The sequence below is a fragment of the Rhyacophila brunnea genome, unplaced genomic scaffold (assembly GCF_057557595.1).
Source record: "Rhyacophila brunnea isolate RB1 unplaced genomic scaffold, BYU_Rbru_1.0 scaffold_12, whole genome shotgun sequence".
Lineage (NCBI taxonomy): Eukaryota > Metazoa > Arthropoda > Insecta > Trichoptera > Rhyacophilidae > Rhyacophila > Rhyacophila brunnea.
Window position 1 is genome coordinate 3,314,983 of NW_028232774.1, and position 13,092 is coordinate 3,328,074.

The 13,092-nt window shown below is 35.5% G+C and overlaps 1 protein-coding gene across 1 annotated transcript; it reads left to right on the plus strand.

The window, feature by feature from the left end:
- Positions 1-2,238: 2,238 nt before the first annotated feature.
- Positions 2,239-7,874, plus strand: LOC147077663 (uncharacterized). The gene has a single exon (XM_085940065.1). The coding sequence runs from the start codon at positions 2,239-2,241 to the stop codon at positions 4,045-4,047; it is 1,809 nt and encodes a 602-aa protein (XP_085796191.1). The 3' UTR covers positions 4,048-7,874.
- The last annotated feature ends 5,218 nt before the right edge of the window (positions 7,875-13,092 follow it).

A 13,092-nucleotide genomic window follows, 5' to 3' on the forward strand; every position in this document is an offset into this window, starting at 1 on the left:
ATCAGAATTTTCAGCCTGGTCTTCCGTCACTTCCAGTAACTTCAACCATCCCTCTTCATCTATTTCTTCTAAATCCTACACCGAGTAAGACGTTTCTAGAGTAAAATAATAAATACAATTCATGTAATGAACTATTTCAACACAAAAAACGTTATTAGTAAATAGTTCTAACAAAATAAAATAATCAAAAATCGTATTTTTTTTCTTCTAAAATTACTAATAACTCGTCAGCGGAAATGTTCTGATGAAAAACTAAGGCCACTTAAAAAAATAGCCTATATTCAAGTAATTTAGCAACAATTCCCGAAGTAAAATAAAAAAAATATATAAAGTAGATCTACAGCTTCAAACATGAATACCTACGCCATTTGAGGTTATGGTTTTTTTCTTAGCTGTCAGTTACTAAAAGTCATGTTTTACCGCTTATATTTAAAATAAATGTTCTATTATTTTTATATAAATGTTTAAAGAATATTACATATTATTTAATATATTACTTACTTTCCATTGTTGACACAACCGCAACACAAATTAAGAACCGATTAAAGTTGGCACATGTACGCAAACTGACGAAGTGAGTGTGCGTTATCGAACAGTGGTATGTAAACCTACCACCAGCGCATTTGGCAGTTATTTCTAAACAGGGGCCAACTTCACACCGAATGGTTGACTGGTCTACCAGTGAAAGGTATCGCAAATTCTCTTGTGATATAAGGCCCATTATAATACAAAATTATAGGAAATATATACCTTAATGCTGGTGGTATATTATTCTACCACTTTGTATGAGGTGTCCTATAAAGGGTTAAGTAGGTAGGTATAGAAAATTATTAAAAAGTAAATAGGTTGATAAAAATCGCTTCCACAACGTGAGATAAGCTATAAAACATTTAATTGGGTAGGTATATTTTTGTCAAAATGTACACCTAAAAACAGATTTTCGGTCGATTTTCGAAGTGAACAATAAAGATAAATTATCTACCTACTTGTTCCTTGTTTGTTTAAATTTTTTATTTATAATATAATATTTTAGTATTATGCAGCTTTTGCATAATAAAGTAAAAAAACACAAAAGATGGTACATAGTCACCTCGTTTTACTTGAATGATTTAAAAAATGTTGACGGCTGAAAATGCAAGCGGTACATAAACTAAAATGACGTGCTGCTTTTGTTGGGATCGACGGGAACCTTGAAAACCTCTCCAAGAATTCAATATGGCCGCTATATTTTGACATTTCGATGTCAAATGTCGTGAGAATTCTCAGAACGTTTAAGTTTACAGCTGTTTTTCAGCAAAATATAATTGTGAATGGTGTGCTTTCGTTAGTGTACAACCGAGAGTCGCGATTGTTTCGTGAGTCGACGTATCATTTTATTTTTAGCCATTCGCCAGAGAGTGTGCTCTAGCCATGTGACACAACAGCAAAATTATGTTTTTTGAAATAATTCCATTTAACGTTGACAGATCATCAAACTGATGACTGCGATCGCATATATTTCACATTGACATCGATATTCACTCGAAATTTAAAAGCTGCACCATCAATAATGCACCTATACATGTCAAATTACGCGAGGACCTCGATTCACCTATCTAATTGACGACAAGGCTGTATAGTATCCCGTAATCGTACGAACGCGGAAAAATAAAGGGGTCATTCGATAATGATAGACGTAAACAGCGTCACAATCGTATCGATCTTTCAAATCCACCAAAGATATACGCCGGAGAGTCATCGTCGTAGGTGTCGATTCGGACGATATTTTGTTTCAGGCGGCTGTCATGTTTTAAATTTCTGGATGGATTAGAAACGTACAGTGCGACGCAAAACTAGATCCGAATCGGGTGTGGAACGTCAGCTGTAAAATAAACGACGAAATCACAAACTATTTGAAAGGTTTACCTAGAATTGCTCGATTCTTTCGAGTGCTGAACGGCATCTGTGACATTTTCACTATCACTGTGTTTGTGACAGATTGATGGATGAAAGAAACCCGTTTCGAAAACGCCGCGGACAATTTCACTATGGATTACTTCTGATTACAAAATTGAATAAAACCAATTCCATTTAATTGGAAACTTTTATGACAGCAGAATGAAATACGCGCATTATCTGGGATGAACTCGAAGAAAAAATCGAAGAAAAGTTTCGAACGCTCGGTCCGCTGACGCGCCGAACGGGCGACGGCAGCCTCGCGGTAGGGCGACGCTGCAGAATAAAGATGAGGGTGAGGCCATGGGCACTCCTTTCCCGAACCCCAAGGATGGAGCGGCGGCCGACGAAGGCGCGCCGGGGCAAGGGGGGCAGGGGGGGCGGGGGCCGGCGACGCGCGGCAGAACGTCAGCCTCCAAGAGGCAGCGCGATCTCCTAGCGCTCTCCCCGCAGCGCCCGCCTGCCAAGGCTCACGTCCCCCATCCGAGCCACGGCGTCGCGGGACCCAGCGGCATCAAGCAGTGCTTCCGGACAGTCAAGTCCACCCGCCGGGTGACCTTCCCGAAGATCGCCCCCAGATGCGAGCCGGCTCCTGCCCTCGCACCCCCTCCAGAGCCCCCCCCGGAACCACCCCCCTCGTCTCCACCGCCCCCGCCCGCCACCCCCAGGACGACTAAGGACCGGCGACCGCGGGCGGCCGGAGCCGAGGGCTCGGTTCCGAAGTCGCCGAAGAGACACGGCTGCAAGAACTGCAACAAAAGGTTCAGCAGCCCGGGCAAACTTGCGCAGCACGTCCTCTCCCATACGGGCGAGCTCCCCTTCTCCTGCCAGCTGTGCGACAAGAAATTTAATTCCAAGTTCAAATTGGTGAGGCATCGCCTCATCCATAATGAGGACCGCCCATTCGGATGCCTCCTCTGTGACAAGACCTTCCATCGGAAGGACCACCTGAGCAACCATGAGCGGACGCATAACCCCGACAAGAGCGTGTACGTATGCGAGAGAGTCAACTGCAGAAAGCAATACACCTCACCACTGAGTTTCCGCAAGCATCGCGCCCTGCACCTAGCTGAAGAAGGTCACCTCCAGTGCTCAATCTGCTCGCTGGCCTTCGAGACCCGCGAGCAAATTGTATTCCACCTGAAGGTGCATGCGGGCAGCAGGACAGTCCGTAGTGAGACTGACAAGAAATTTAACTGCGGTAGCTGCGATCGGAAGTTCTTCACGGCCAAGGACGTCCGGAGGCACATGGTTGTCCACACAGGTGACCGAGACTTCGCCTGCCTGCGCTGCCCACAGAAGTTTGGCAGGAAAGACCACCTCCTGCGGCACGTGAAGAAGGCCCATCCGGAGGAAACATGGCGGCCGGCCGTTGATCCTGGCCCCGGCCCCTCGACTGACATCACCAAAAGAGGGAAAGGTGAGGCCAAAAAAACCAAAGGAGAGCTCAAATTCCCAAAACCGGCCAAGGATCCGCCTACTGCCAGAGGCAGGGAGAAGCCGTACCAGTTCAAAAGTGAAGGAGTTCCCGAAACGACACTGACGTCCCTGCCTTTCGCTGAACTGTTCACTGCTCCGGACGAGCGGTCCGTTTTTTTAGCCAAAGTGAAGGTGGAAGAGTCTCCTGTCGGCGGATTGTCCTTCGTCGAGACCGCCCCAGGCCCATCCACCGCCGGCCACGCCTCGCTGATGTGTCCGACTTCGCCCGCGCCCGACGTGCTCTCCATCCCTCCCGTGAGTAAATTCGAGTTTGTTCCGGAGGTCATCCCCCCCGTGAGTAAATTCGAGTTTGTTCCGGAGGTCATGTACATGCCTTCTCCGCCCCCTTACTCTGCCGCGCCTGCCGATGTGGACCTGATCCCGCACGGAGACGTCACTTACATGCCCGATGATAATCTGGACGCGACCGAGCAGGAGGCCCTCTCACTGTTGGGCTCGCAGCCGGGGACATCTATGCGAGCTGTTCTGACGGACCGGCAGATCCTGGACCTCCTGGAATCCGCCGCTGCAGACGCAACCGCCCATGAGCAGCAGAATACCCTCCCAAACTTCAGCTCCACCTTCCAGAATATCACGCAGAGTCCCAAGCCGCCGCAGCGCCCCCCCGACTGATCTCGTCCGGAGATCCTGATCCTTTCCAAAGACGGAAACCTGCTTTCGTCGTGCGACCGTCTATCGTTTCCATCGTTGTCGTCGTCGTGACGCAGGTTCGATATCCTCTATTGATAAGTATTTTCGAATTGTCTTAGGTGTACCGTAATTATATACGCGGAGGAGATATACAAAATTTTTATCAAAGTCTCGATTTATGTAGGTACCTTTTAAATGTGAAGTGATACTTTCACTTCTGAAATATGAGTCATTTAATTAAGGACTCGACCAGGACAAACGACTGAGCTTCACATGAATGAAAATCTGCCGATTCACGAATTCCGAAGACCGGCAGAATATGATATTTCAATCTCACTATATTTCATTTCGGCATTCGGTGTCCGGTTTCTGTCAGTTGGAAAATTCTATTTGTCGAAACTCAATCTACTGAAACGGTCGGTCTAACGAATTTATTTTATGAAAAATTCTGGCATTATTTTTGTATTGGTCTTTATTTTATCATCCCTGGTTTCTGACTGCAAAAGTACCGCAGTACTGACATATTGTACGACTCGGTCGCCTCGTCTGCACCGAGTCGCATGAGAAACTATTATATAATTTAGGTTTTCTTTAGATCGACTGGAATCTCCATATTGATATTCGAGTATGGAAATTTGGTGATGTGCCTTATTGCATTTTTGCAACCGATTTTTTATCTAATTCTGTGCGTAAATCAAATTATCCCCGACGATAAACCTAACATAGTTTTTGTTGTAATAATTTATAATTATCGTGTATATGAATATTCAGCAAATAATTAATGGCAATACACCAATTAATTGTCTGTTTTTCATATTGCATCGCTATGCGAGTAACGTCTGAAAAATATGTATTTAAACATGTGTTCATAAATGAAATGGTATTATCGCATGCCATTTTATTATTTTTGTATTATAGAAATTTTACATTAATCTTAGTTAGAAGTTTAGTACAAATTCATTTCGGAATAATTGAAATAATTGGAGCCTCAATACCGTTTACCTCAATATCTTATTTGTATGTAAACATTATAAATAATGACCATAGATATACATTTACTATAAAGTTTTATACTAAAAAACTTTCCTGTCTATCTGAAAATGTGTGCTTGACAGAGCTTTATTAAATAAAACATTTCCATAAAACTTACCTGTAACTTGTTTTCATGTATTAATAATCAGCATATCGTCATTTTATAAGATATCTTTAAGGATATCTTTAATTCTGATTTTAAAATTATATCAAAATAATTACAAGATAAAAAGAACTTTTTATATACTTACCACGTTTTTAAATTTTCTGTTGAATCATATAAACTTGACAATTCTATGTATTAATGAATACTTTTTTTTGTACTTGATAGAAATACTGAATAAATATAGAATACTGACATGTCATTTTGACATTTCATATTGATTTACTTAGTAACGCACGTATATATTAATAATTTAGTTGCTAGGACCCCGTTAGCAACCAATAATAGTGTTTTACTTTTTACGAATTTTTTCCGAAATAACTTTCCATACAAAACAGAATTAACTGAAAATGAATTCAATTCTGCTTAAATATGGCTAAAAGTATTAAAAGAATGCATTGTCATCGTGTTCTGATGTATTCTAAAAGTTTCAAATGTCTATCTAGTCGGGAAGTTAGTTAAAAATCGATTTCAAGATTTGGACAAACAAGAAAAAATTTGTGCTGGACAAACAAGAATACGAGCTAATAAAAACGTGGTAATAATATCTAAACCCCACAATATTATGGTTTGTGGTATAAAAATAATGCAAAGACCATTTTTGAATTTTCAATACATATGAGTAATAATTACAAAATGTATTCAACAACCTTCTGTAATCTTAAAGTTTAATTTTGCCTGTATATAATATTGTGTTTTGGTGGTATATATATATTCCAATGAATATAATATTTTATGTTGTGAATATTACAGTTTTTTTTATTAATTGAATTGGGGTGCCAAGGATTAAACGAGTATAATTAAAAGTTGAGAGAAGTTTCCACTTTACCGCATAACTTTTTATGTGTGAAACAGGATGCAAACGTGTAACTGCTTTGTATGATATTATTTATTTCCAACATTGAAGTATATCTCATGTAAGTACTTACATGGTGTATAACAGCGATGCCCAACCTTTAGTCCATCTCGACCAAATTAAGAATTTAAAAATTTTAGGCGAGTTACACATAGACATGACCTTTTTTTTTGAAAAAATCATCACAATTATTAATTTCCATCGCAATAATTTCCTTCTTATTTTTAAATTCTTGAAACAATGTTTCTGATGTAGCAAGCATTGCTTCTTTAATTATGTTGCCGTCGTCAAAGGGTTTTTGGTGCATTGCAAGTATATGTGCAATCTTAAATGAAGAAATTGTAGCAGCTCTTGATTTATTTACGGACTCGTAATATAGATTGTTGGGCAACTAATTTGGCTTTCAATTCTTTCACTTTAGATTTTCTTAAACTGCTGTTAATAGGATATTCAGTACCTACCATGTTTTTTATGAACCGTTGTAAAATGTCGTTCTACATTGTACTTTTTTCCAATAGCAACTGTTGAATCCCAAATCAAACAAATACTCACATTTATTCTTAAAATAAATAAAAAAATATTTCTCTTCCTAATCTTCTTGAAAATTGTAAGTATACGTCCGTTTTTTCTTTCCCTGGCTCATATTCAGACATAATTATTCTGGTAACTATATGATAAATATAATTGTCAAACTGACACTTGTGTCAGAACGCGCTTCGTTTCGCCCATAGACTAATATACTATTACTCTCGCCTTTTGCCGACGAGGTGTTGGCTTAGTGAGTAGCAATTTTGCCAATTTTTTACATACACTGCGCGCTTAATACATAATCTGAATATGTGAGCCGCGAGTCACATTAAAACGGTACGTATTAAAGAGCTACGGGTTGGGCACCGCTGGTGTATAAAATGATAGTGTTTTCATAGCAACTGTATATAATTTGAACATTTTAGCTTAACTTGTCATTCTAAACACTAAAACATTAATAAGGTAAAAAAAATACTTTTCAGTAGTTTTTCGTGGAATAGTATCGAATCATTTGGTAACATGACCTCATTTACAGAATATTGTAAACAGTTATGTAGAATTTACAATTGCATATTTAACTTAGAAGTTGCTTTACTCAACTTAGTCACTCGTGTATATTAACTGTAGATGATGGATCAATTTTCAGGACCTCAATTATTACGGAGAATCTCATTTTTACCAACAGACGATTTATTAAAAGTTTGTTTGTATACTAAGGTTTCCAATCCCTGACAGAATTTTTAATCCCGGGATTTTGGGATTACTAATACAAATCACTTTGATATCCCACGTAAAAACGTATAACATTAATAGTGATATTTCTTTATTTTGGTTCATTAGGTAAACAGTTAATAACTGTACATATTACTATGTATATTTTTATGATTTAATGTAAAGTCTTGATTATGATAAATCTGTAATGTAACCCTTTCTGGTCCTATGTCGAGTCGGACTCAGCATTGATTTTATTCCCGTAGGTCATATTCAAGTTATACTCGATATTGCAAAATTTCGTTTTTTCATTATTGTCATGAGTTAGGCGATACCTAAAGCTCTTTTAAACATTGAGCTAAAATAGTCTGAATGTCTTTTAATTACAGTAAAAATACTATGTCTACAATGTATTGTTTTCTTAAATAAATAAATAAATTATTGTGACCTAAAGAAATAGTGTTGAAAATTTTAAATATAATATATTACGTGTATAAAAAACAATTTATTGATATAATTTTCCCATAAATTATCGAAAAATGAATCTATACGGAGTGCAATCGCAAGTTTCATATATTTTATAATGAGACTACTTACTCACTTCCATTAAGTAATTTATATTTTTTTGGTTTATGTAAATAGGTTAATTTCAAACGAACATCGTATTAAAGCTAATTTCGGGTTTAAAAAATCTGACAAATTCTGAGATTGCAAACCTTAGTTCGTACTATAATAAAATTGTAAAATTATTATTGGGCAAAATTTAAAAAAAGTGTTCTTTCAAATAAATAATTTAATCCCAGATTTTGTAATAAATGATATTAATAAAGCTCTTCAAAATGCTAATAGTTAACTGGTGCGTGTTTTAAATTTCTAAAATTATATATTATTTTTAATACTTATGTAGCTAATTTGGAGACAATTTATTATATGTAAGTACATTGCGACATCTTCGGTTTATAGACCTTAATAGACCTATTCCACATCTCGAAAATTAATTGAAAATTTGAAGGATTACTCAACCTGTATATTTTTACATATTAGAATTAGACCCTTCAGCAAACATTAATAAACCTATAAAAATATTTTTAGTTCGCTTCACCACCATAGATTTTGGTATTTACTTCGCTTGGTCAAATAATAGGTGGGGAATAGATCACCGAAGCGACGCTATATCATGCGAAATATTACAAATTAACCATATAAATAGCATGGTGGTAATTTTCAAACAAAAGGACTTTGAATTGGGAGAAGCAAAACAATTTATTAAAATATTTTTATCCACCTTTAAATACAATAAAAAATGGTGGAAATAATGGAGAATTAGTATGATATATCTATATTTGTATTTTTCAACCAAAAGAATCTTTCAAATATGCTTACAAATTATTGAGATATTAAAGAAACGTGATTTTAAAATTCTATGTACAAGATTATACAGTCGATATTAAATGTTGGAAAGTTAAAATTGTCTTCAAATTAGTGTATACACAGTGCTCGAAGTGGAATGAAATAGAGAGGACAAGATAACACTTGAATTTTTGATAAAAGATATATTTTTTTCTCATAATCTCTTTTCGCCAGGAATTATTATAACTTTTTTCTTTCCTGTTGGGTGTTGTGCTGTAACAGTTGATATTTTGATAAAATCTATCGATTGTGAAGACATATTTTTCTTACCTAATAATGAGAGATACACATTTTAATTCTTTCTAATATAAATATGTTCTTCAATGATGCTTATTGTCATATCGGGGTAGCTATTGTAAGAAAAGTTCAAAGCTTGGGTGTTTCTATGATTATTACACCGCTACCGCTATCATTGGGCCTCGTGGCCTGTTGTATCATTAAAAAAAGTATATGTTATATTTGGAATTCCTGAAATGTGAATATATGTTTAAAATTGTTAATAAATCAAATACACGATAAATTTCTGGAAAGTTTATAAGTTCTGAAAATGAATGAAGATGATATATAGGAATTATAAATTAACGGTGAGAAAATATCTGTTTCCATTTCGAGTACTGATTGTGCATATATTTTTAGATTGTGTGTTAAAAAGAATTCTACCTCAAGTGTAATAGATTATAAGTTATGTATAATATATGTTAATCTGAAGATAATATAGTGATTATTTAATTGTTAAGTTTAAAACTAGTGTATAACACAGAGTTTTCTAAATATTTTTATACTGAAAATTTATACTTACCTATTAAAAAATATGCTTTAATGTTGTAACTATTCTGGTTCCTCAAGGTTGAAGTTAATTATTATCGAATATCTATTTGCATAAGAACCAAGGACAAACTGTGTTTAAAGTAATTTGAATATGTCTACTTAAAATGATTACAGTGAAGTTTAGTTTATTTTTTTCCATAATACGTATAAAGAAATTTAGGGTTTGTCCATATTTAATCGCAATGTAATGGGGGAAGGGTTCTGATATAATGTGACGATTTGTGACGTGGGGGAGGTTGTAGAAAACATGAGACTGAGAAAATTGAGAATAGATGAATCAGAGAATAAAATCAATTTTCAACAAATGGGGGGCGAGTTCGAAAATGTGACAAAATGGGTAAACGGGGGTAAAAATTTATGACGATGTTGACGATCTGGGAGGGGGAGTAATAATACAAAAAAATCGTTTATGGATGGTCCGTTTACTAAATTTAATTTCCAATTTCAGTGATGCGTTTGATATTTGTACGTATAGAATGACATGTAGTAATATTCATTGTTTACTTTGAATATAGAGATGTTTCCACTTATGTGTATCATTGCACATCTGAAATTCCCATAGAGGTTGCACTACCATAACATAGGGAGTAATATAAACTTTTTTTATTACACACACCGACCAAAACATTTTTTAATTGATGAAGTTTTAAAATTCCGATTGCGACGGCAGCTTTCTTCTCAAGAAATGCGAATTCTCGAAATTTCGGAAAATAAATTTCTCCAGATTCGAGATTGACCTTTCCTGATTATTTTTGATCATAACCTCTAAATCTGAGAACATAAGTGTGAAGCTTGCAGCTAATTTAATCATTAGCTTTAGTTGATTTCAGCTGCACGTTCATAGGGCCGCGTAGGAAATGTGAGATTATATTAGTAATACTACGGCCGGTTGACAGTACGCTAGATTCCTTTTTTTCACCTCCCATTGCATTTTGGCGTATCTCAATGTCACCAGTGTATCAGTTTAATTATTGTAAGTTCATACTGTAGAGTTGCCTTTAATCTGAATTATATACAAAAGCTCCATCCGCATGGAAGTACATTTTCCAGCTACATCTTTGGAAATGCCATACAAAATACTGCTGCGTACATCACATGTGTTGTACTTGTACACAGTAACGGAATTAGAATATAACTGTTATATTATTTTACTATTGTAAAACTTGAAATTAGGTTTCCAAACTTTTTGAATATTTAAATTGATCTGTGGGCCAGATCAAAAGAGAGACATAGATTATTCTATATTAATATATGTACCCGTTGTGGCATTTGTCATATGTACAATTTTCAGGAAATTAAGAGCGAGATAAGTCTATAAAAAGCAAAAGATGATTTGAGTTTCAGACAACTTTATATGGTAACTTCTATTTCAGTGTGAAATTTACCATTTACCATCAATTCGACTTGTCCTTTTTCTCTTTTATATACATACTTTCTTCTTTCTTTCGACCATGTCCAATCCTAATAAATTGGATCATATGGGCCTCCACAGAGTAGAGGTTTGTACTGACAGATTTTGTTTTTTACGAGTGGATGTCAGCCACTTGCTCAACCTATTAGGTCCATACCCTGACACACACAGATTGAAAAACAATATGTGTACTTGCCAGACCCAGGATTCGAACCTGGGACCCACGGCGTTATAGTCCAACGCTTAAGCCGCGCGGCCACCGTCGGCATATATATATGATTAATTATTTGTTAATTAACTCATTTCATCGCCCTCTCCAATTCACACACAAAAATAAATATTTTGTTTACCATAATGTTTGTCAGTTTTTATAGAGATTTCCCAAGTAATTCTTTTCGAAATTTATTGAACGTTTTTCTCAAATTATTTGTCCACGGTTATAGTTTAGGGACCCCTGTTGTAAACTGTCATTCCGTGTGTAATATAATCAATGACATTATTAATGGACAACACACTCAATACAGTAGCTAGCAAGTAAATTCGCGCATAGCGACTATCACAAATATCGGAATTTATAGCAATATCACCTTTATTGTAATGGCGTTAAAACAGATTATGTCATTCGGCAGACCCCGACAAAAAAGTGAGTGTCATTTTTTTTTCCAGTCGTCCATATTAACGTCATTGAATATAATAAACAAATCAATGATCTGTACAAATGAATAAATCTCTTCATTCCGAAATAAATATGTAGGTACAGCAGTAGTATTTTACCATTTCAAAACTGAGTTTTGATATGAAATTATTGGTGTAGCTGTAGACATTCGTTTTCATTCTAAATATTGATATTTCATATAATTTGTATTATTACATTGTTGTATTGGGTAAAAAAAAAATACTACAATCTTTTGGGACCAGAAGGTTATCTTTAAGAATGTTTTCTCTTCCTTATTAATTATGTTTTTAACGAATTCTCATGTGCAATTACACTGTAAATGATTTTTGAAGATTCAGATCATATTGTCAGCAAGTACCTAAACACATAAAACCATATTTTATTAAGAAATTTAATTTGTATAATCTTAATTAAGTCTGCGGTTGATCATGTACTTCTTTTTTATGTTATTAAAAATATATTCACGTTGTTTTATAATGCAGCCATTACTGGCTTAAAAATCATATTGATACATATACATCGCGAGTGGAGAACTACAAGGTTCTAAGTGTTTGTCCTTGGCGAAACAAAAGTAACAACGAGGCAGCATAGAATACTACTTCGTTGTTGGGTTTTTTTTATCAAGGATGAACACTTAGAACCTTGTAGTATTAGGCTCGCGACATATAAAACTTGGTTACCTTTTTTTTCATTTTTAAACCGATTTTCTAAAGATTATTAAATATATAATTACCTATCATCTTTAAAGTATCTTTCCTTTACATTTTACAGTTTAATAAAATCTTTTTTTTTTTGAGTTATTGTATTATTCTTAATTTCTTTCTATTAAGAAAATACGAAAGTAAATATGAAGTATTCTAAATACCCATAGAAAATACTTACATTAATATTTGATATGGAAGTCAAAATGCATATTATATCAGTGGTGAAGGGTGGAGGTAGGCTGTTGAGATCCGACAAACATAGTGGCCACTAAACTTTGTCAGTCATACTATAGCAAATTTGTATAGCATGTCACTTACTGAAATGAATGTTCTATCTCTCGTTGACGATGAGAGCAACCATAAATAATAAAAAGCTATAAGTAGGTGTTTTCGAATAACATTGGATTCTATTTTTTACATGCATAAAATATTTTAAATTAATGCATGTAATGGCATAATTAGGCAGGATTTTCAATTTGTATTCTTAGTTCAATGAAGATAAATAAGAATGTCCGACAAAGTTTAGTGTGCACTATTCCTGTTGGATTTCCACAGCGTACCTTCACCCTTCGGCACTGGCATATAATATTATGTATTATATACTACAAAATTGTGTAATATAACACCATCAGAATTATAATATGCATTGAATTAAATGAAAAAAAAAACACTGACCAAGCAGTCAATCGAAGGATTCATAGTGAATCC

What these genes read in the sequence shown, in the direction of transcription:
- LOC147077663 (XM_085940065.1), top strand. Translation starts at nt 2,239, where the DNA reads ATGGGCACTCCTTTCCCGAACCCCAAGGATGGAGCGGCGGCCGACGAA.